The sequence below is a fragment of the Vulpes lagopus genome, chromosome 2 (assembly GCF_018345385.1).
Source record: "Vulpes lagopus strain Blue_001 chromosome 2, ASM1834538v1, whole genome shotgun sequence".
In the NCBI taxonomy this organism is placed as follows: domain Eukaryota; kingdom Metazoa; phylum Chordata; class Mammalia; order Carnivora; family Canidae; genus Vulpes; species Vulpes lagopus.
Genome location: NC_054825.1, coordinates 43295824 through 43319317, shown reverse-complemented (window position 1 = coordinate 43319317; position 23494 = coordinate 43295824). Strand labels below are relative to the sequence as shown.

At 41.5% G+C, this 23494-nt stretch overlaps 1 protein-coding gene across 3 annotated transcripts in view; it reads right to left on the bottom strand.

Annotated features, from left to right (window-relative positions):
• Positions 1-23494, bottom strand: part of PTPN9 (protein tyrosine phosphatase non-receptor type 9) — a 75317-nt gene that overhangs the window by 44593 nt on the left and 7230 nt on the right. The window contains exon 1 of one of the 3 annotated variants that reach the window (XM_041744065.1): positions 7441-7476. The exons of the other annotated variants lie outside the window; for them this stretch is intronic. Coding sequence (XP_041599999.1) covers positions 7441-7461 — 21 coding nt within the window. The 5' untranslated portion in view covers positions 7462-7476. Of the gene's footprint in view, positions 1-7440; positions 7477-23494 lie in introns of those variants that run through there. 3 annotated transcript variants of the gene reach the window in all.

Sequence of the window (23494 nt, the reverse complement as noted above, 5' to 3'; positions counted from 1 at the left end):
GTGATATTAGATATGTGGATAGTCACTGTAGCATTCTTTTTTTTTTTTTTTTTTTTTTTGGTTAAGATTTATTTATGAGAGAGAGAGAAGAGGAGAGGGGCAGAAGGAGAGGGACAGTATTCTCATGCCAACTCCCTGAATGAGCATGGAGCCAGATATGGGCAGAAATCAAGAGTCAGCTGCCCAACTGACTGAGCCACCCAGGCAACACTGTAGCATTGTTTCTTTCTTTTTTTTTTTTTTATTTATTTATGATAGTCACACAGAGAGAGAGAGAGAGGCAGAGACACAGGCAGAGGGAGAAGCAGGCTCCATGCACCCGGAGCCTGACGTGGGATTCGATCCCTGGTCTCCAGGATCGCGCCCCGGGCCAAAGGCAGGCGCTAAACCGCTGCGCCACCCAGGGATCCCTGTAGCATTGTTTCTAATGACAAAATGGTAGAAATAACCTAAATGATCAACAATAAATAAGAAAATGGATAAATCAGGGAATGTCCATATAATAGACCACTATGTGGCCAAAGTACATCACATTTTTCTGTTAAAAACACTAAGACAGGGCAGCCCAGGGGGCTCAGCAGTTTAGCGCCGCCTTCGCGCCAGGGAGTAATCCCGGAGACCCTGGATCAAGTGCCACGTCGGGCTCCCTGCATGGAGCCTGCTTCTCCCTCTGCCTGTGTCTCTGCCTCTCTCTCTCTCTCTCTCTCTCTCTCTGTGTGTGTGTGTCTGTCATGAATAAATAAAATCTTTGAAAAAAAAAAAAAGCACTAAGACACCTCAAATATGGCATTAATCTGTAAAACACTGAATCAAAACCTTTTATCCTTTTGTTTCCACATTTTAAATTTTCTTCTAGAAAAAATAAAAAGGAAAAATATACATGAACTTCAAATTAAATCCAAATTAGTGCTTTTTGCTTAAATTACTATCAACATACTTACACTGAAAATTAAATCCAAGTCTGTGCAGCCATTTCTTTTTTTTTTTTTTTTTTAAATTTATTTTATTTTATTTATGATAGTCACAGAGAGAGAGAGAGAGAGGCAGAGACACAGGCAGAGGGAGAAGCAGGCTCCATGCACCGGGAGCCTGACGTGGGATTCGATCCCGGGTCTCCAGGATCGCGCCCTGGGCCAAAGGCAGGCGCCAAACCGCTGCGCCACACAGGGATCCCTGTGCAGCCATTTCTAACTGTAAATGATTCTCATGTTAAAGGCAATTACTGTTTTTTTTTTTTTTTACTTATTTTCCTTTTATAAAACTTTAATGCCAGTTAACATATTAATTTCAGGTGTATCAGACAGTGATTCAACAATTCCATATGTGACTCAGTGCTCATCATGACAAGTGTACTCTAAATACTCATCACCTATTTCACCCATCCCCCACCCACTTCCTCTCTGGTGACCATTTGCTTTCTGCTTCTCTCTCTGCCTATTTGCTTTCTATAGTTCTGAGTCTCTTTTTTGGTTTGTCTTTTTTTTTCTTTGTTTGTTTCTTAAATTCCAAATATGAATGAAATTATATGGTATTTATCTTTCTCTGATTGGCTTACTTAACATAATACTCTCTAGATCCATCCATATGTTGTTGCAAATGCCAAGATTTCATTCTTTTTTATGGCTGAATAGTTTTCCTGTGTGTTTGTATACACACATCTTCTTTATCTGTTCACCAACTGATGGACACTTTGGGCTGATTCCCTATTTTGGATACTGTAAATAATGCTGCAATAAACACAGGGGTGACATGTATCACTTTGAATTAGTGTTTTTATATCCTCTGGGTAAATATCCAGTGGTGCAATTACTGGATCACAGGGTAGGTCTATTTTTTTAAAGATATTATTTATTTAAGAGAGTAGTGAGAAAAGAGAAATAGAGAGAGAGACAGAGAGAGCAAGCACAAGGGGGGCAGAGGGAGAAGTGGACTCCCTGCTGAGCAGGAAGCCTGATAAGGAGCTCCATCCCAGGATCTTGGGATCATAACCTGAGCTGAAGGCAGATGCTTAATTGACTGGGCATCCCAGGTACCTCTTTTTTTCTTTTTTTTTTTTTTAAGATTTTACTTATTTATTCATGAGAGATACAGAGAGAGAGAGAGAGGCAGAGACACAGGCAGAGGGAGAAGCAGGCTCCATGCAGGGAGCCTGATGTGGGACTTGATCCTGGGACTCCAGGATTATGCCCTCAGCCAAAGGCAGGTGCTAAACCACTGAGCCACCCAGGGATCCCCATGGCACCTCTATTTCTAATTTTTTAAGGACCTCTCTATACTATTTCCACAGTGGCTGCACCAGTTTGCGTTCCCACCAATAGTGCACAAGTGTTGCTATTTCTCTACATCATGGCCAACACTTTTTGTTTATTGTGTTTTTTATTGTTTTTATTTTTTTAAAGATTTTATTCATTTATTCATGAGAGACAGAGAGAGAGAGAGAGAGAGAGGCAGAGACACAGGCAGAGGGAGAAGCACGTTCCATGCAGGGAGCCTGACATGGGACTCGATTCCAGGTCTCCAGGATCATGCCTGGGCTGAAAAAGGCAGACGCTAAACCGCTGAGCCACCCAGAAATCCCCGTGTTTTTTTTTTTTTAATTTTAGCCACTCCCACAGGTATTTTTAATTTAACTTTTAAAAAGAAAAAGTAAAAAAAAAGTAAAAAAAAAGAAAAAAGAAAAAAAGAAAAAGAAAAAAGTATAATTTTTAATAAAAATTTTAATTAGAAAAATTAAATAAAAAATGAATATACCATAGATCAATTAACTAAGTATGAAACTGTTAACATTTCAGTGGTCTATCATGTGCATTTCTAGTCTACCTCCAGCTGGGATCAGTTCCCGGATCATTCTTACAGCTGCCAAAAAAATATACACAGGAAGGCAGTGGAGGTAGTGCTTACAATCAGACCTGCTTCACATTACTTTTTCTTGTTTTTCTTTTTTTTTTTTAAGAATTTATTTATTTATTCATGAGAAACACACACACACACAGAGAGAGAGAGAGAGAGAGAGAGAGAGAGAGGCAGAGATACAGGCAGAGGGAGAAGCAGGCTCCCTGCAGGGAGCCCGCCGTGGGACTCGATTCCAGGTCTCCAGGATCAGGCCCTGGGCGGAAGGTGGCGCTAAACCGGTGAGCCGGCTCCCGGTGCATGGAGCCTGCTTTTCCCTCTGCCTATGTCTCTGCCTCTCTCTCTCTCTCTCACTGTGTGCCTATCATAAAAAAAAAAAAAAAAAAAAAAAACACCCAAAGACCAAATAATCCAAACAAGAAATAGGCAGAAGATGTGAACAGTCATTTCTCCAAATACATACAAATGACCAACAGACACGTGAAAAACTACTGAACGTCACTCGGCAATCAGGGGAATACAAATCAAAACCACAATGAAATACCACCTTACAGCAGTCACAATGGCTAAAATTAACCACTCAAAAACGGTATATGTTGCTAAGGATGAGAAGAAAGGGAAATCCTAAGACACTACTGGTAGGAATGCAAACTGGTGCAACCAATCTGTAAAATAGTATGGAGGTTCCTCAAAAAGTTGAAAATAGAGCTACCCTATGAACCAATAATTGCAGTAATAGGCATTTACCCCAAAGATACAGATGTAGTGATCTGAAGGGGCACCTGCACCCCAGTATTTATAGAAGCAATGTCCATAGTAGCTGAACGATGGAAAGAGCCCAGATGTCCATCGACAAATGAATGGATAAGGATGTAGTACATATATACAATGGAATATGACTTAGCCATGAAGAAAAATGAAATCTTGCTATTTGCAATGATGTGGATGGAACTGGGGGGTACTATGCTAAGCAGAATAAGTCAATCAGAGAAAGACAATTATTATATGGTCTTACTCATATGTGGAATTTAAGAAAAAAAAAACAGATAACCATAGAGACTATGGGAAGAGAGGAAAAAAATAAAACAAGATGAAATCATAGAGGGAGACAAACCATAAGAGACTTTTTTTTTAAAAGATTTTATTCATTTATTCATAAAAGACACACAGAGAGAGGCAGAGACACAGGCAGGGGGAGAAGCAGGCTCCATACAGGGAGTCCGATGTGGGACTCGATCCCGGGACTCCAGGATCATGCCCTGAGCCAAAGGCAGACGCTCAACCGCTGAGCCACCCAGGGGTCCCCTATAAGAGACTCAACTATAGAAAACAAACTGAGAGTCACTGGAGGAGAGCGAGGGGGGGAGATGGGGTAACTGGGTGATGGACATTAGGAAGGGTACATGAAATCATGAGCCCTGGGTGTTATGTAAGACTGATGAATCCCTGAACTCTACCTCTGAAACCAATAATACATTACATGTTAATTAATTGAATTTAAATTTAAAAATTAAAACATAAATAAGTTAAAAGTATTTATAGTGTGCTCAGGTTTAATTGCTTCTACTCATGTAAAGGGGGAGTGCACAGGGGTGCAAGAGCACCAGGCTCCGGGGACCTGACCAGGCCAGGTTCAGCCCCTTGCCGCTGACCAAATCCAGAGGCAGAGAGATGAATGGTGGTGAAACCAGAGAGAAGTTTATCGCAGTGAGGCCCCCACCCGGAAGGCCGTGGACTCAGGGCTCAAAGACTGTCTCCCGAATGGTGAAAAGACTTCCAGGTTTATCTCAGGAAAGTATGGGACAAGGGTCAGTTGGGTACACGCAGGTAGGAAGTAAAGGTCAAGCTGATCATTGTCTTGGAGTCCATCACATTGTCTTGCTGCTCGGGGCAGTCCTTACTGCTCCAGGAGGTAGTTTCAGTTCCTTCTGCTGGATGCTTTGCCCACAGGGTCTTTTGCCTGAGTTAAGAGATAAGCTGGAGGGATGCCTGGGTGGCTCAGTGGTTGAGCCTCTGCCTTTGGCCCAGGGCAATTCCAGAGTCCCAAGATTGAGTCCTGCATCCGGCTCCCCCATGGAGCCTGCTTCTCCCTCTGCCTGTGTCTCTGCCTCTCTCTCTGTGTGTCTCTCATGAATACATAAATAAAATCTTTTTTTTTTTTCATAAATAAAATCTTAAAAAAAAAAAAAAAAAAGAAGGGATCCCTGGGTGGCGCAGCGGTTTGGCGCCTGCCTTTGGCCCAGGGCGCGATCCTGGAGACCCAGGATCGAGTCCCACGTCGGGCTCCCGGTGCATGGAGCCTGCTTCTGCCTCTATGTCTCTGCCTCTCTCTCTCTCTCTCTGTGTGACTATCATAAATAAATAAAAATTAAAAAAAAAGAAAAGAAAAAAGAGAAGCTGGAAAGAACTTAATCAAAATTTAGAAATTTTGAGGTCACGAGGGAGGTAGCTGAAGTCTTCTTTCACTCACTTTTCCTTCATTGTCTTTATTTAATTGCTCTTTTTCCATGAACCAAAGTTTTTATTTTTTTTCCCCATGGATAAAACTTTTTTGGAGGGGAGGAGGAGCAGAGGGAGAGGGAGAGAAAGAATCTAAGCAGGTTCCATACCCAGCATGGAGCCTGACTTGGGGCTCAACGTCACAACCCGATAATCACAACCTGAGCTGAAATCAAGACCCCAACACTTAACCACCTAAGCCACTCATGTGCCCCCCATGGATAAGACATTTTTAAAAATTATTTTCATTTTCTTAAAAGATTTTGTTTATTTATTTATTTGAGAGAGAGAGAGAGAGCACCTCTGCAGAAGCAGAGGGAGAGAATCCTAAAGCAGATTCCCTACTGAGCATGGAGCCCAATGCGGGGCTCCATCTCACGACCCCGAGATCATGACCTGAGCCGAAATCAAGAGTCAGATGTTCAACCGACTGAGCCATCCAGGTGATCCTTTCTTTTTTTAATGCTTTCCTTCAAAAAGTTCAAGAAACTGGGTATTCTAATGTTTTTGAAAATTTTTCTGCTTTGTGCAGGTACTAGCTATGATAAATTCTGTATCTCACTTCCTAAAAACTAAAAGGTGACATACAATTCCTAGGTTGACATATTCAAGTAGGCAAACATGGTTCCCCACATAGGTTCTATCAATATTTCAAATACCAAGTCCCTTCAGAGGACACAGTAAATGTATTTGTTTCTGTAAGATAAATCAATAGGACTACTCTCAGCAATCTGGATAACAATATTTTGTGAGCTCACAATTAGCATCTTAAAACAATATTCATCATAGAATAGTACACAGTGGATATTCAAAAATCATCTTACTTTAAGAAATATCCCCATGGGGTGCCTGGGTGGCTCCTTCAGTTAAGCATCTGTCTTTGGCTCAGGTCATGATCCCAGGGTCCTGGGATGGAGCCCCACATCGGGCTCACTGCTTGGTGGGGAGCCTGCTTCTCCCTCTCCCTCTGCCTGCCGCTCCCCCTGCTTGTGTTCTCTGTCAAATGAATAAATAAAATTAAAAAAAAAAATACATCCCCGCATTATGAAGTCTCTTTATTCTGGTATGCATGTATTGCAAGAGACATAAAATCTCTTCCTTTTATGCATTAAGAGATCCAAGTGAACTTCAAACTTAAAGCTGTATAAATCCTATCAAATATGCTAAGGCCAGGTACACCAGGCTGGCTCAGTACGTAGAGCATGTGACTCTTGAACTCAGAGTCAAGTTCAAGTTCCATGCTGGGAGCAGAGATTAGTAAAAACAAATAAAAAATAAAATTACAGTTTACTTTTTAAAAAATATAAAAGCCAGATACCATGAAGAAAGGCTTAACACCAACTTGCTGATGAAAAAATGGGAATGGTACCAAAACTCCAGACTTATATATATATGATATATGGGACATCTGAATATAATGCTTTATGCCACCAGATGATCAGTTTGTTGATAAGTCTTCATATCAGAGCAAAAAGGGAAGAAGTTAGGGAGTTCTACAATGGAATAAACAATTATAGCAGCTTTTAGGAACTCCTAGTCCTAAACAGGGGGATGCTCCAAGGCACTGCTGGAATTATGCCATTCTCACTTTCTTGCTGAAAGCATTTGTCACAAGCGTGTTTAGTAAACACAGGCTGGCATCGCTCCTCTCAGACTTAAAAATCTGACTCTCAGGAAACCTGGGTGGTTCAGTGATTGCGCATCTGCCTTCAGCTCAGGGCGTGATCTCAGGGTCTGGGATCGAGTCCTGCATCGGGCTCCCTGCACAGAGCCTGCCTCTCCCTCTGCCTATGTCTCTGCCTCTCTCTCTGTGTCTCTCATGAACAAATCAAATCTTTAAAAAATAAAAAAATAAAATGTTGAGCATTTAAAAAAACAAAAAACCTGACTCTCCAGATAAAAGTTATCAAGGAGAATGAAGAACTCCCCGAGACAATGGAGGAAATGATTCAACAAGAAAATAAGGAAGTAAACATTTCTCAATTGTCGTAAGAGAAAATTCATGTCAAGAGTTTGAGGGACAGAAGAGTATAACACAGAGGAGGAAAAGAAGAAAATAGAGATCTGGAGAATAAGCAGAAAGCTCCTCACCATCAGCAAGAGCACGATCATCCAGGTTCCCAGATGGAGTCGAGGGGAATAGGTGGTCACTCTTCTTCTTCTTCTTTTTTTTTTTTTTTTAATTTTATTTATTCATGAGGGACAGAGAGAGGCAGAGACACAGGCAGAGGGAGAAGCAGGCTCCCTGCAGGGACTCCATTCCCCCCATGTGGGACTCCATGTGGGACCCATGTGGGTCTCCAGGATCAGGCCTTGGGCCGAAGGCGGCGCTAAACTGCTGGGCCACCGGGGGGCCCAGTGGTCACTCTTCTTAAGGAAAAACCTTAAGGCAGCTTGCCAGCTGCTTCCCGTTTCAGTTGGTTAATGAAGAGGCAAAGTAAACAACCAGAAGAGGGGCGCGTGTGGCTCAGCCGGTGAAGTGGTGAAGCGTCTGCTTCAGCTTAGGTCAAGAGCTCAGGGTCCTGGGATAAGGCCTGCAACATGCTCTGCTCAGTGGGGAGCCTGCTTCTCCTTCTCCCCCACCCCCGCCCCTGCTCATGCTCAGTCTCACTTTCTCTCAAATAAATAAATAAATAAAATCTTTAAAAAAAAAAAACCACCGGAAGAAACCTGAAAAATCTTTCTAGGGGAAACAAAATCTAAAGGATTTGGAGCACCTGCTGGGTGAGGGACACCTTTGGTAAAAACATTTATCTCTGTTCCCAATTGATAGCTGAGACCTTTGAAAAGAAAGGAGGAATGTGAATGTCTGTCAATAAATTGGAGTTGACTTTCCAGATCATACTAGAACATTCTTCCTCTCCTACACTGAAACCTGGTGACTCCTTATCATTTTAGGTGTCAGTTCTAAATCCTACTTCTTTATCCTGGAAGTTGGTTGTTTTTTTTTTTTAAAGATTTTATTTATTTATTCATGAGAGACAGAGAGAAAGAGAGAGGCAGAGACACAGGCAGAGGGAGAAGCAGGCTCCATGCAAGAGGAGCCCAATGTGGGACTCAATCCTGGATCCCATGAGCTGAAGGCAGATGCTCAACCACTGAGCCACCCAATTGTCCCAACACTCGTATTTTTTTTTTTAACACTAGTATTTCTTAAAGAACTCTCAAAAGTCAGATTCTGTCAATTATTCAATTAATTATAAATTATATCAATAGGAATTTAAAAAGAGAACAATCTGAAGAGACTAGTATGGTTGCACAGCATAGTCCATTGAGTACAGATGTTAAAAAGACACCCGACGTACGTATGTGCAAAGGAAGAGTGCACAGTCAGAAAGATAATAGGACGGTGGTTCTGATCTAAAGGAAAAGTGCTGGGAAAATTACTGCCCAGAATGAGGCAAAGCCTGTTAATAAAGCTAAGGCTAACGAAAAGGACTCTGAAAGCTGTCGAGATCAACTTCTCTTCTTCCATCTTCCTATCAACTAGCACAATCTTCACCTTGAAGAGGGGAAGAACAAGCCTTGTGGAAAGCTCTACACAGCAGAGCCCCTAATTATTCCACATCAGTTCAAGCCTACAGACCTGCAAACTCTAACAATCCGGAGAACTCCAGGGGAGCCTGGTGAACGTGTGCTGCAGAACTTTAAGGATGAGCAAAGTATCAAAACTTGAGGATGAGCAGGATGAGCAAACACAGTCCTCACTTCAAAGAGGGGACACCTACTGAGGGTTACAAAAGTTCCCAGGCTCTGACAGGCCTGGCATCAATCTGGTGAAGTGCACAATTTATCTTTCACATGCACACACACCTGGCCCTGGCCAATGGATTTTAGTGTCTTTTTCCAAAAAGGTGGGCTTTGAGCTTTTAGAAAGGGGAGTAGTGATTACCAGAAGTGATTTACTAAAAACAAGTCTTAAAAAAAAAAAAAAAATACAACTAGACCGAAAAACAAAGTAATGGAATATATAGCAGTGCTACTCAAAGTGAAGTCTGCAGCACTGGCCTCAGCACAAACCTGCTCGATCAGAATCTGCACTTTAACAAGAGCCCTAGGTAATTTTTTCTTTTAATTTTATCTATCTAAAAAAAAAATTATCTGTTTATTTTTGGAGAGAGAGAGAGAGAGAGAGCGCACTGGTGGAGGAGGCATGTCAGAGGGAGAGAGAGAAACTCTTAAGCAGGCTCCGCTGTCGGACTTGGCTCAACCCAAGGACCCTGAGATCATGAACTGAGCCAAAATCAAGAATCAGGTGCTTAACTGACTGAGACACCCAGGCTCCCCTCCCCAGGTGATTCTTATATAGGACAAAATTTGAAAATCACTGATACATAGAAGAGATCTACATCTCAGCAAGGTATTTGATAAGTGTTTCATAATCTCTTTGTGGACAGTGAGATTTCCTCCTATCCATTTGTTACATTTATTTGCTTGACAAAATATTAAGCAGTTGACACATTTATGTGCCATAATAACCCTACAAGGTAGGCATTATTCTCTGTAACCTACAGATATTAGTATAACAGAGATTATATAGCAGTACTGAGCCTGGGTGGCTCAGTCGGTTAAGTGTTTGCCGTCCACTCAGGTCATGATCCTGGAGTCCCAGGACTGAGCCCCACACTGGGCTCCCTGCTCAGCAAGGAGTCTGCTTCTCCCTCTGCCCTTCACCCCACTTGCACTCTCTCTCTCAGATAAACAAATAACATCTTTAAAAAAATAATAATAAAATAAACAGAACTATCTGCCAGGCACTGTTCCAAGGACTTTATATATATCAACTTATTTGATTTTATAACAACTCTTTATGGTATGTACTATTTTTACCCACTTTTTACACGTGATGAAACTGAGGCAAAAAGTTTTAAGCAACTTACTTCTAATCACATGGAAATTTGTGATATAGCTCTTTTTTTTTTTTAAAGACTTTATTCGTGAAAGACAGAGAGAGAGGCAGAGACACAGGCAGAGGGAAAACCAGGCTCCCTGCAGGGAGCCCGATGTGGGACTTGATCCTGGGACCCTGGGGATCATAACCTGAGCCAAAGGCAGACATTAAACCCCTGAGTCACCCAGATGTCCCTGTGGTATAGCTCTTAACCACTACTTTCTATAGCTACATGTGCTGCCACAAATGGGGCATACGATAGCCCTGAAGGAAACTAAACATTATACCCCAAAACAGTCCATTAAAAAAAAAACAAATCAAGGGACGCCTGGGTGGCTCAGCGGTTGGGCATCTGTCTTTGGCTTAGGTCATGATCCTAGAGACCCGGGATGGAGTCCCACATGGGGCTCCTTGTGAAGAGCCTGCTTCTCGCTCTGCCTATGTCTCTGCCTCTCTCTATGTGTCTCTCATGAATAAATAAAATATTTTTAAAAAAAATCAATTGGACTGGGGTAGTAGGATGAATTTTAAAGGATATTTTGAAAAATATTTTATAGGGATCCCTGGGTGGCACAGCGGTTTGGCGCCTGCCTTTGGCCCAGGGCACGATCCTGGAGACCCAGGATCGAGTCCCACATCAGGCTCCCGGTGCATGGAGCCTGCTTCTCCCTCCGCCTGTGTCTCTGCCTCTCTCTCTCTCTGTGACTATCATAAATAAATAAAAATTTTAAAAAAAATCTTTAAAAAAAAAATAAAAAAATAAAAAATATTTTATATAAATATAATATAAATATAAATATAATATATATATATATATATATAATGTGTGTGTGTGTGAGAGAGAGAGAGAGGGACAGAGAGAGAGAGAGTGCTCATTTGGGGGAGGGGCTAAGGGAGAAAGAGAGAGAATCTCAAGCAGGCTTTCCTCCAGCAGGGAGCTCAACTTGGGGCTTGATAGAAGGACCCTGAGATCATGACCTGAGCTGAAACCAAGAGTTAGACCCTTAACCAACTGAGCCACTCAGGCACCCCCAAAATAAAAAATTTTAAAGGAATTCCCTGAAAGGAGGGTGACAAGTAGACTAATGTTTATTTACAGTATGCTAGGATGGGCCATAACCTAAAGCACTTTGCATCCATGCTTTATTCACCCATTCCAACAGATCCATTGTAGGTGTTAAGGCATTTCACATATAAGGAAACAGAGGCCCAGACAAGTTAAGGACCTTGCCATGTCACACCACTTGTGATGATACAACCAAGATTCCAAAACCAAATCTGACTTTCAAGGCCATGCTCTTTCCCTTGATTTGCTCTGCATCCATCCTTGGCCCAGTCCCACTGCTATAAATGACTTAGGTAAGAGCATTGGGTCATGCTGACCATATGAGAGAGACTTTAGCTAAGAGAACAAATAACATTTAAAATAGAACACAGAAAAAAAAAAAAATAAATAAAATAAAATAAAATAAAATAGAACACAGATCTAAAAGATCCAAACAAAAAACAACAAAAAAACAAAACAAACAAAAAAACAAAAACAAAAAACAAAACAAAACAAACAAAAAAACAAAAAAAACAAAAAAACAAAACAAAACAAAACAAAAAAACAAACAAAAAAACAAAAAATAAAAATAAATAAAAATAAAAAAATAAAAGATCCAAACAGGATGGAACAATGGCCAAGACTGGTATTTAAAAGCAAGAGGCGAGGATCCCTGGGTGGCGCAGCGGTTTAGCGCCTGCCTTTGGCCCAGGGCGCGATCCTGGAGACCCGGGATCGAATCCCACGTCGGGCTCCCGGTGCATGGAGCCTGCTTCTCCCTCTGCCTATGTCTCTGCCTCTCTGTCTCTCTGTCTCTCTGTGTGTGTGTGTGACTATCATAAAAAAAAAAAAAATTAAAAAAAAATAAAATAAAATAAAAGCAAGAGGCGGGATGGGACGCCTGGATGGTTCAGCAGTTGACTGTCTGCCTTCAGCTCAGGGTGTTGATCCCAGGATCTGGGATCAAGTTCCGCATGGGGCTCCCTGCATGGGGTCTGCTTCTCCCGCTGCCTGTGTCTCTGCCTCTCTGTGTGCGTCTCTCATGAATAAATAAATATTTCTTTAAAAAAAAAAAAAGCAAGAGGCTTTGGAGTCAGATGGATCTATATACCAGATTCTATCACTTCACTGTTTTGAATGTAAGCCAATTACTTAACTTCTTTGAGCCTTAATTTCTATTCTATAAAAGCAGAATTCTACCTCACAGAATCATTGTAAGGTGGGAGAAAAGGTAGTATTTGTAAAGTTTTGGGCACAAAATGTTCAAAAACTGTACAGTGCACATGAAATCTAACGAAATAAAATTTATATAGAATAAGAGCAAGAAAGTCAATTTTAGAAGCACCAGAAAAAATGTAACGGAAACACATAAAAAAAAGACTTAGGGATCTCAGTTGACTTGAACCTATGAGTCAACAGTTTGCTAAGACTGCCAAAATTATTGCGAATTTGGAACACATTACAGAAGCACAGTGTCCAAAGCAAGTAAGCCCAAAACAAGGAGGCCTATCAGACTTTATTTGTAAGGCTGTCTTCAGTCCTGAGTGCTAAATTTTAAGGTCAATGGCAAATTAGAATCAATTCAGGAAAAGATCAGAATATGGAAAACATAGAAACTAGGGGAAAAGAAAAAAAAAACACAGTAACTAGTTCCTTCCTTCCCAGTTCTCTGGTTCTTCCACTCATACAACAGAAATTACTCATCAACTGCTTCTGTTTCTCAATAACTAAAACATTTCTCCCTTTATCTTCATCTCCTTTTCTCCATCTTTCTCTCCCCCTTCCCCTCTGATCTCTTCCCAAATGCACCTCAAATTCAATTTTGCCAATGGCACACGGATCTGACAAGGAGTAACCAGATGATTTCTAGCTTAAAACTCTAGGACCTGGGATGTCAGACCTGTTGCTAATCTGGCCCTAGCCTATAGATTAGACTTGCTACTGCTAATCTACATCAGATTTAACTAGCCCCTTGCCTTTTTGCCTGAGATAGGCCCCACACCTTGTGCTTTGGTAACCAAATCCTGAGTCTTCATCACATACTCAAAAACCTGGGACTCTTCCTTCCATACATGTCTCCATAACCTGCAGCTCCACTACCCCCAAAAGGAATACAGCTGGCCAGAAAACAGTTTGGCAATGTCAGCCATCTCAGGCCTCAACCATTTCATACTTACTGGATCAGTACTTCCCAACCTAAGGAAGCTATCAGATCAACTCCAGGCAAATGTATGCATGCACATAAAACGGTAGAACAGCTTACTGTACCTAAGAGGCCATTTGCAAACCTACAAAGGACGAGGCCCAGAAAAGCTGCCCGCAATCTGGCTGTCCTCACTGCAGCGCCCCACTTTCAATTCCAATTAGAACTGGGCTCAGCTCCTGGCAGGACGCAGACAGTAAAATCTAGTAACTCCTAGGTCCAGATTATCAGGGCAACTGACATTGCAGTAACATGAGCTTCCCTATGGAATGGCCTTGTCGGAGTTGGCAGGTTTTCCTGGCTGAATCAGAACAGCCTGCGTCTCCTTTCATTCAGTACTCCCTTGGAAGCCAAGCGTCTCTCTAGGGAATGCCATCTGCAGTGGACATCAGGTGTCTCAATGCCCTGTTGTTTTAACCATGTAGATATTGCGGTTCCATTTCTATTTCTCAAGTAGATACAGGCGCTTTCTATGGCTGAGAGAAACCATGGTAAATGCTGATCTTTTGAGAGTTTTGTCTCACTCTTCCTTTACCATGGCCTAGTACAGATCTAGTCCAGAATCAGATAACTCCTGGAGCTTCCATCCAGTGCAGACCAGCTCTATTCCTACAGTACTAGACTCAATTTATAAATCTAGGTCTTCTCTTCATGAAGTGAGCCTGGGTATCTAAACTGACTTTTAGATGGTTCCCCCACCAACACAACACTAGTTATTCTCTAGATCACTAGTTCTCAAACTTGAGTGAGGCCTGTTAAAATGCAGATTGTTGTACCTTACTGGTTCAGTATGTCTGGGGTGAGACCTGAATATCTGCATTTTTAACAAGCTCCCAGGGCATGCTCATGTTGCTGGTCTGGAGACCACTCTTTGAAAACCATTGCTCTGGGATCCCTGGGTGGCGCAGCGGTTTGGCGCCTGCCTTTGGCCCGGGGCGCGATCCTGGAGACCCGGGATCGAATCCCACGTCGGGCTCCCGGTGCATGGAGCCTGCTTCTCCCTCTGCCTATGTCTCTGCTTCTCTCTCTCTCACTGTGTGCCTATCATAAAATAAATAAAATTAAAAAAAAATTTTTTGAAAACCATTGCTCTAAATCATTACTATTTCACATCATTCCCAGAACTATATTGCGATTGGGGTGAGGGGAGACGAAGATGCTATACAAATTGGGTCGGTTTCCATCGTAACATTCAGTGCTTTGTCCTACACAGAAAACTCCTCCTACAGACTAGACCTGAACTGGATCTCACAGGTGAAACATCCAGGAGTTTAAAAAGTTTAAAACAGATTACAATTTACATCCTAACAAATTATTAACATAGATACATTCAGTAACCAAGAAATGGCACTTACATACGTGATTCTAGGCCCAAAATCAGCAGCCAAACCAGAAGTGGAATGAACACCTATGCTCTTTCCTATGCCTCACCAAGCACATTATTAATTAAATGAATTAACACCTGTAAAACACTTAGAATAGTGCTTAGCCATTATTTCATTGTGGCAAAATACACACATGATATTTATTATTTTTACTGTTCATAAGTATAGAAGTCAGTGGCATCGAAATCAAGTCACAATGTTGGGTAACCATCACCATAATCTATACTTAAACTTGTCATCAGCCCCAACAAAGCTGTGCCCATTAAACAACAATCCTCATTCCCATCTCCCCCCAGCCCCTACTGCTCTACTCTCTATATACAAACTTGCCTATTCTAGCTATACCTTTTCTAAGTACAATTATATTTTCTGTGTCTGGCTTATTTCAATAAGCATAGTGGATTTGGGGTTTGGGGGGGGTTAAAGATTTTTTTTTTTAAAGATTTTATTTATTCATGAGAGACACACACAGAGAGGCAGAGACATAGGAAGAGGGAAGAGAAGCAGGCTCCCTGCAGAGAGGCTGATGCCATCCCAGGACTCCCGGGATCACTCCCTGAGCCAAAGGCAATAAAGGCTCAACCACTGAGCCACCCAGACGTCCCTTTTATTTTTAAGATTTTATTCTTAAGTATTCTCTACACCCAATGTGGGGCTCAAACTCACAACGCTGAGACAAGAGTCACATGCTCCACCAGCTGAGCCAGCCAGGTGCCCCAAAAAGCACAGTGGTTTTGAGGTTCATCCACATTATAGCACATATCAAAATTTCATTCTTTTTTTAGGGAATAATATTCCATTGTATGTACACAGCCATTTTGTTTATCCATCAGTCGATGGACACTCAAATTGCTTCTGCCTTTGGGTTATTGTGAATAATGTTGCTATGACATGGACATACAGCTAGCAGGAAACTTGCTGGTTACATGCTAGTTGTATGGTTAATATTTTAAGAAACCGCCAAATTGTTTTCCACAAGAGCTGCACCATTTGACATTCCCACCAACAGTGCCAATACTTCTTATTTTCTTTCTTTTTAAAAAAAAATTATAGCTAGCCTAATAGGTACTGCTTAGCCACTATTATTACCACAAGTTTTGATGTAGACTTTTACCAGTATTTGTAGCACGGCAAGGATAGCACCACTACAAGACGAGGTTCTGACTAGAGTTTCCAAGCATTTTCATTCAAAACACAAATCTCCAGTTGCTTCTAATTTTTTCAAAAATCATCTCCAAAGCTAGCATTTCCTTAGTTTGACATCAACCAAGAAAGAAAATGATGCTCTGGGGGCACCTGGGTGGCTCAGTTAGTTAAGCATCTGCCTTCGGCTCACGTCCTGATCCTGGAGTCCTGGGGTCCGGCCAGCGGAGTCCAGCCAGAGTTGGTCAGGCTCCCTGCTCAGTGGGGAATCTGCTTCTCCCTCTTCCTTTGCCCCCTCCCTGCTCATGCTCTTTCTCTCTCACACACTTTCTATCAAATAAATAAATAAAATCTAAAAAAAAGAATAACAGATAATGATGTTTTGGATGGCTAAAGGAAAAAAAAAGATGGATGGCTATGTTTCTGAAAAAAAGTATGTTGGAAATCCTATATATTTTAATCTTGCTAACTGTATCACTTTTAAGTCCCTGACCTCATCAGAAATACCATTTTCTCTTTACTTCTGGGGTTTTCCTGGCATGGAAGTGTTAAACTCTCAGTGAAACAAACGACTTTTCCCAAATAAAACTGTTTTCTTGTGCTCATGTATTATGTTCAAAGTTTCAGGACTGCCTCTCAATAACTCTTTTTTCCTTTAAGAATCTAAGAAAGAGAAAATGTGTGCATTTAGAAGGTGAAAACCAGGAGGAAAAGAATTTTTTCCTTTTTTTTCAGGAAAAATTTTCCTCTACCTTTACACTTGGCAAGAATTGAGAAATAAGGGGCACCTAGGTGGCTCAGCAGTTGAGTGTCTAGCTTTGGCTCAGGTTGTGATCCCTGGGTCCTGGGATTGAGTCCCATATGGGTCTCCTCTTGGGGAACCTGCTTCTCCCTCTGCCTGCGTCTTTGCCCCTCTCTGTGTGTTTCTCATGAATAAATAAATAAAATCTTAAAAAATAAAAATAAATAAAAAACAAAAAGCAGTAGTTTCATCTTAGTTATTAGTGGGCAAGTCTACTATATATGCTTCCCCATTATGCTGATAATTATATATGAAAGATTCGACTTCACATATAGAAGACTAGAGCCTGGCTTTATATACAGGCAACGTGGGACACCTGGGGGCTCAGCGGTTCAGCATCTGCCTTTGGTCAGGGCGGGATCCCAGAGTCGCCGGGATCGAGTCCCACATCAGGCTTCCTGCATGGAGCCTGCTTCTCCCTCTGCCTATGTCTTTGTGTCTCTCATAAATAAGTAAATAAAATCTTTAAACATTATATATATATATATATATATATATATATATATATATATATATGCAACAAGGAGACTTAGGACATTCTGAGAGGTATGTACCGCCAGAGGCCTATATGAACCCCCAAGTTCACTACCCCATTAAAGCATATAATTTCTTTTATGAATAAATGTACAATAAGCAGCTATTGTGCATTGTACAGCCCTATCTCTGTAGGAGAGCTTGTGAATGGCAGAAACCAGAATGTTCAATTCCCAAAAGGCCAAGAGAGCCATTTTTGGTGCGTATGTATGTAGGTATGTCATAGGTAGAAACATGTCAGTGACAGATGAAGTTTACCAGGCGGTGCACTGCACCTACCCAGAGTCTGAGCCCCACTGCTGCCTCCTTGGTAAGTTACCAGAAGCTTCTGAACATCTCCCTATTATCACAAAGACTACCATCTGGAGCAAAACAACACCAGCTTCATGGGTTGTGTAAGGAATCATTTCAATATAGTTTCACTCATTCTTCAGTGAATGTATTTGAACTCTCACAATGTGCACTAAGGATGCAGAGAGGACTGAGACCCCGTCCTCACTATGTAGAAGAGGTCTTCTTCCTTGGGGGGCCCCTGTGATTCAAGAACTGCTTAGGGGCGCTGGGCGGGGCCCTGCCTTCGACTTGAGTCATGATCCCAGGGTCCTAGGATCGCGCCCGCATCGGGCTCCCTGCTCAGCAGGAAACCTGCTTCACCCTCTCCCTCTGCTGCCCCCCCTGCTTGTGCTCACTCTCTCTTTTTGTCAAATACATACATACATACATATATAAGACCGGATTAGAGAGAACTAGAGGGCAATTCCTCAAAAACAGAGAGCCCCTCATCCGTGTTCAAGAACTAGGTACACAGTGGACAATAAATGATTGCTGAAAGAATGAACAAATTGCATTTCATTTATAATCTTCCTCTCAGTAAATATTACAATGAAAAGGAAGAGACTGATACATAATAATCACCTCACTTACTGGAGAAACAGAAACTCAAACATTCAGAGGGGGAAGCAAAAATGACACTTCCCATTAGTATCATTACGTGGCAGGGCTCAGCACTGTTCTGCTTGGCCTGTGAAATCCCCCCATCTCTGAAAACTCCTGCAAATGGCTCATTTTATCCTCTGGGATAGTTATGCAATAAAATAACAGACCGGAGTTTTTCATTTTTTCAGTATATAAAGTTAATCCTTGAAATCATTGTCTGGGGACACATATTTGAATAAATACTAAATCTGTTAACCGAAGACCTATCTTCAGCTAAAGAGTAGGAACTTGTATCTCTGTTCCTAAGTACTACAAAATCCTTCAGATATAAACTAGGGGTTCTTAACCTTAGCACTACTGCCAGTTTGGGTTAGTAATTCTTGGTTGTGGTGCGCTGTCCTACACATTACAGGATGTCTGACAGCGTTCCTGGCCTCTACCCAACAACAGATCTCAGTAGTACCCTCCAACTGTGATAATCAGATGTCTCTCTAGACATGGACATTTATCCTGGGGGTGGGGGGGGGACGGGGGTTGGAAAACATCCTGGTTGAGAACCACTCAGATAAACAATGGAATGAGAATGTTTTCACAAAGGCTGTAATGCTGTTTAAGAAAGATATGTCAGATGATATAATTGTTATTCTTTTAGGGGCTCCTAGGTGGCTCAGTCGGTTAAGCCTCTGCCTTAGGTTCAGTTCATGGTCCCAGAGTCCTGGGATCGAGCCCCGCATCAGGCTCCCTCCTCAGAGGGGAGCCTGCTTCTTCCTCTGCCTCTATCCCTGCTCCTGCTCTCATGAGCTCTCTCTTTCTCTCAAAGACATAAATCTTTTTTTTTTTTCAAATAAATAAATCTTTTTATTTATTTTTATTTTTATTTTTATTTATTTATTTTTTGATAGTCACAGAGAGAGAGAGAGAGAGAGAGGGAGAGACACAGGCAGAGGGAGAAGCAGGCTCCATGCACCGGGAGCCCGATGTGGGATTCGATCCTGGGTCTCCAGGATCGTGCCCTGGGCCAAAGGCAGGTGCCAAACTGCTGCGCCACCCAGGGATCCCTAAATAAATCTTTTTAAAAAAATCGTTATTCTTTGTACTCCACATATGAGTCATTTTTAGATCAAACTTTTAAAGTTTTATCTGAAAAAAAAAAAGACAATGCAGCAAAAGGTAATGTATAACCTAGAAAGAAGAACTTAATCAGTAAACCAATGGATGGTACAGAAAGCTGACAGGATAAAATGAGCTACATGCAGCCCTGCTAGCAGCCCGTAGATACTTTACTCGTGCACAGTAACCATCACAAGTCTTCCACAATCTTGAAATCATCCAGCTCACTGCTACAAACTCAGATTATTAATTTTTCTTCCTATTTTTTATCTGAAAAAAAAAATGTTTCCTGTACCATAGGGAACAAGCAAACCATTATCACAAATATTTACTGAGCATTTTGTAACTGTAAGGAATTTTACTTACTTAAATTAAGTTTGTCTCCTAAAAGTTCATTAAAGAAAGAAGATAAAACAAACTCAAAAATATAAAATAAAACTCCCAGAGCCACAAGGGAAGCTGGGAATTCCTGATGTTTACCTAAGACCCGATGCCACCACCTCCCAAAAGGCCAAGGTTTCATTTGCAAATGATTGTGTTTAGAAAAAGGCCAGACTGGCATTAATTTTAATTCCTGGGATTTCAGCACTTAGTAACATAATCCCAAACTTGTATAGAGCATGCAGCACTTCTTACAAGTTGTTATTGGTTTTAATTATAAAAGATACATGGCCATTGCAGAGAATTTTAAAAAGACTATTTTTTTTAATTATTATTTTTTAAAGACTTTACTTATGTGACAGAGAGAGAGAGAGAGAGAGCGCACACAAGCCAGGGGAGCAGCAGAGGGAGAGGGAGAAGCAGGCTCCCCTGCTGAGCAATGAATGCAATGAGGGGCTATCCCAGGACCCTGGGATCATGATCTGAGCCAAAAGCAGATGTTTAACCAATCGAGCCACCCAGGTGTCCCTACAACAGTTATTTTAATAATGATGTATATCATGTAATAATGATGTATATAAAAGCAAATGTAAAGATTAGCCAGTTGTTCAACAAATGAACAAATAATTCATAAATTAATGTCCGTAGAAACCTCAGTACTAAAGTCATAGATGGCTCTCTTTAAAATAATTTTGAAAAAAAAAAAAATAATTTTGAGGACAGCCTGGGTGACTCAGCGGTTTAGCGCCGCCTTCAGCCCGGGATGTGATCCTGGAGTCCTGGGATCGAGTCCCACGTCAGGCTTCCTGCATGGAGCCTGCTTCTCCCTCTGCCTGGAAAGAGCAACAAAGGAGATTTTTTCTATTATTATTATTTTTTAAAGATTTTGTTTATTTATTCATGAAAGACACACACAGAGAGAGAGAGAGAGAGGCAGAGACACAGGCAGAGGGAGAAGCAGGCTCCCTGCAGGGAGCCCGATGTGGGACTCGATCCCATGACCCCATGACCCCAGGACCCCAGGATCATGACCTGAGCTTAAGGCAGATGCAGATGCTCAACCGCCGAGCCACCCAGGTGCCCCAACCAAGATGCTCTTGTACAGAGATATGCATAGGGGGACAAATGTGATAATGACTGATTTGGAAAAAGAAAATAACCCCAGTTGAGTAAGACATCAAGGGAGGATGGTAGGGCAGGTGTGAAATGGCTGAAATTGCACTGCAGGTTTTAGTATGTGAACAGAGTTAGGGCAATGGCATCCAATCCTGACATTGCAGTGGAAAGCCATTCTGCTATGAGGCTTACCAGGGGCAGCTGGCTGGCTCAGTTGGTAGAGCATGTGACTCTTGATCTCTGAGTCATAAGTTCAAGTCCCACATTGGGAGTAGAGTTTACTTAAAAAAATAAAAACTGGGCAACCCGGGTGGCTCAGCGGTTTAGCGCCGCCTTCAGCCCCTGGGCGCAATCCTGGAGACCTGGGATCAAGTCCTGCATCGGGCTCCCTGTATGGAGCCTGCTTCTCCCTCTGCCTGTGTCTCTGCCTCTCTGTGTGTCTCTCACGAATAAATACAAATCTTAAAAAATAAATAAAAATAAATAAAATTTTAAAATGAAATGAGGCTTAATATTTATTTTTATTTTTTTAAGATTTTATTTATTGGGCAGCCTGGATCAGCCCAGGGCCTGATCCTGGAGACCCGGGATCGAGTCCCACATCAGGCTCCCTGCATGGAACCTGCTTCTCCCTCTGCCTGTGTCTCTGCCTCTCTCTCTCTCTGTGTGTCTCATGAATAAATAAATAAAATCTTTTAAAAAAATGTATTTATTTATTTGAGATAGAGCACAGAGGAAGAAGGAGAAACAGACCCCCGTTGAGCAGGGAGCTCCATGCAGGGCTGGATCCCAGGACCCCAGGATCATGAGCCGAGCCAAAGGCAGACCCTCAACCAACTGAGCCACACAGGTGCCCTGAGGCTTAATATTTAGAAGACAAAATTGCAGTATCCCAACTTTACGGTCTTTTCCAATATAATACAGGTATACAGGTCAGAGAATGAGACTCAAATGTAGTTTTAACTTTTACGTCTGTAAAACAGTTCAGCTCCTTTCCAAAGCAGAGTCTTACTTTTCAATCCATTAACAAGTAATAAAGGTCAGGTTCCTTTGAGGAATAACTTCAGGTTCCTTAGCTTTCATAAAAGTGAAGTCCAAGACCTTTGATGTGCTCAAAAATTTTAACAGAGTAAAATTCTCATATCCAGATGAGATTTTATCTGATTGTTAATTACAGTATCAGTAGTTACTGGCAAAAAGCTTCTATGTAACATTATGAATCATCCGGTCCTTGACATATGGCTACTTCCGGGAAGGGGGACACATGATATTTAGCATAGGACATGTGAGGCTGTGGGAAAAGTAAAGTTCTTGGCCACAAGAACCAGGATAAAACCCTTGCCCTTGGGAAAAATGCCAAAAATCTCTGAAGTCCACTGCAAGGGAGTTAAATTTTCAACTTTAGATGATCTCTGTTATAAGAACACAAACCACAGCATGAAATTAGATTTTTGAAAACTACATTATAAAGTTGCAAGATACCTATTTTTGGAATTTTATTCTTTTTTTTTTTTTTTTAAGTAGGCTCCAAGCCCAGTGTAGAGCCCAACACGGGGCTTGAACTCATGACCCTGAGATCAAGACGTAAGTTGAAATCAAGAGTCAGGGACTCCCAGGTGGCTCAGGGGTTGAGTGTCTGCCTTTGGCTCAGGGTCTGATCCCAGGATCTGGAATCCAGTCCTGCACGGGGCTCCTTGTGGGGAACCTGCTTCTCCCTCTGCCCATGTCTCTGCCTCTCTCTGTGTCTTTCATAAATAAATAAATAAATAAATAAATAAATAAATAAATAAATAAATCTTTAAAAATATATTAAAAAAAGAAATCAAGAGTCAGACACTCAATAGACTGAACCACTCCTGGCCTTGCAAGATAACTATTTTCTGACATTCGTGTGAATCCATGCTAAGTGATAGTCCCCAGGGTGAATATAAATATCTTCCCCCTTGGGATTAGTTTAAGCTAACTTGGCTCTAAAATCTTTCACTACTCAAAAACAGAGTATCATAATGGCTAACTTCACTAAGTGCTTACTATTAAGTGTTCTATATGGACTAGCTTATTAATCCTTACAACAATGCCCCAAACTACATTAACTCTAAAATAGGAATTTTCGGAACGCCTGGATGGCTCAGCAATTGGGCATGATCCCAGGATCCAGGATGGAGTCCCACATCAGCCTCCCTTCATGGAGCTTACTTCTCCCACTGCCTATGTCTCTGCCTCTCTCTCTCTCTGTGTCTCTCATGAACAAATAAATAAATCTTTAAAAAAATAAATAAATAAGGACACTTGGGTGGCTCAGCAGTTAAGCATCTGCCTTCAGCTCAGTGCATGATCCTGGAGTCCCAGGTTAAAGTCCCACATCGGGCTCCCTGCTTGGAGCCTGCTTCTCCCTCTGCCTATGTCTCTGTCTCTCTCTGTGTGTCTCTCATGAATAAATAAAATCTTAAATAAATAAATAAATAGATAGATAGAAAGATAGGAATTTTCTTTAGAGGTTTTTTTTTTTTTTCTTTAGAGGTTTTAAAAATAAATATTATTTGTTACCGCAACTTTAAAGAAATTAATGAATTATTTTTTAAAATATTTTATTTATTTA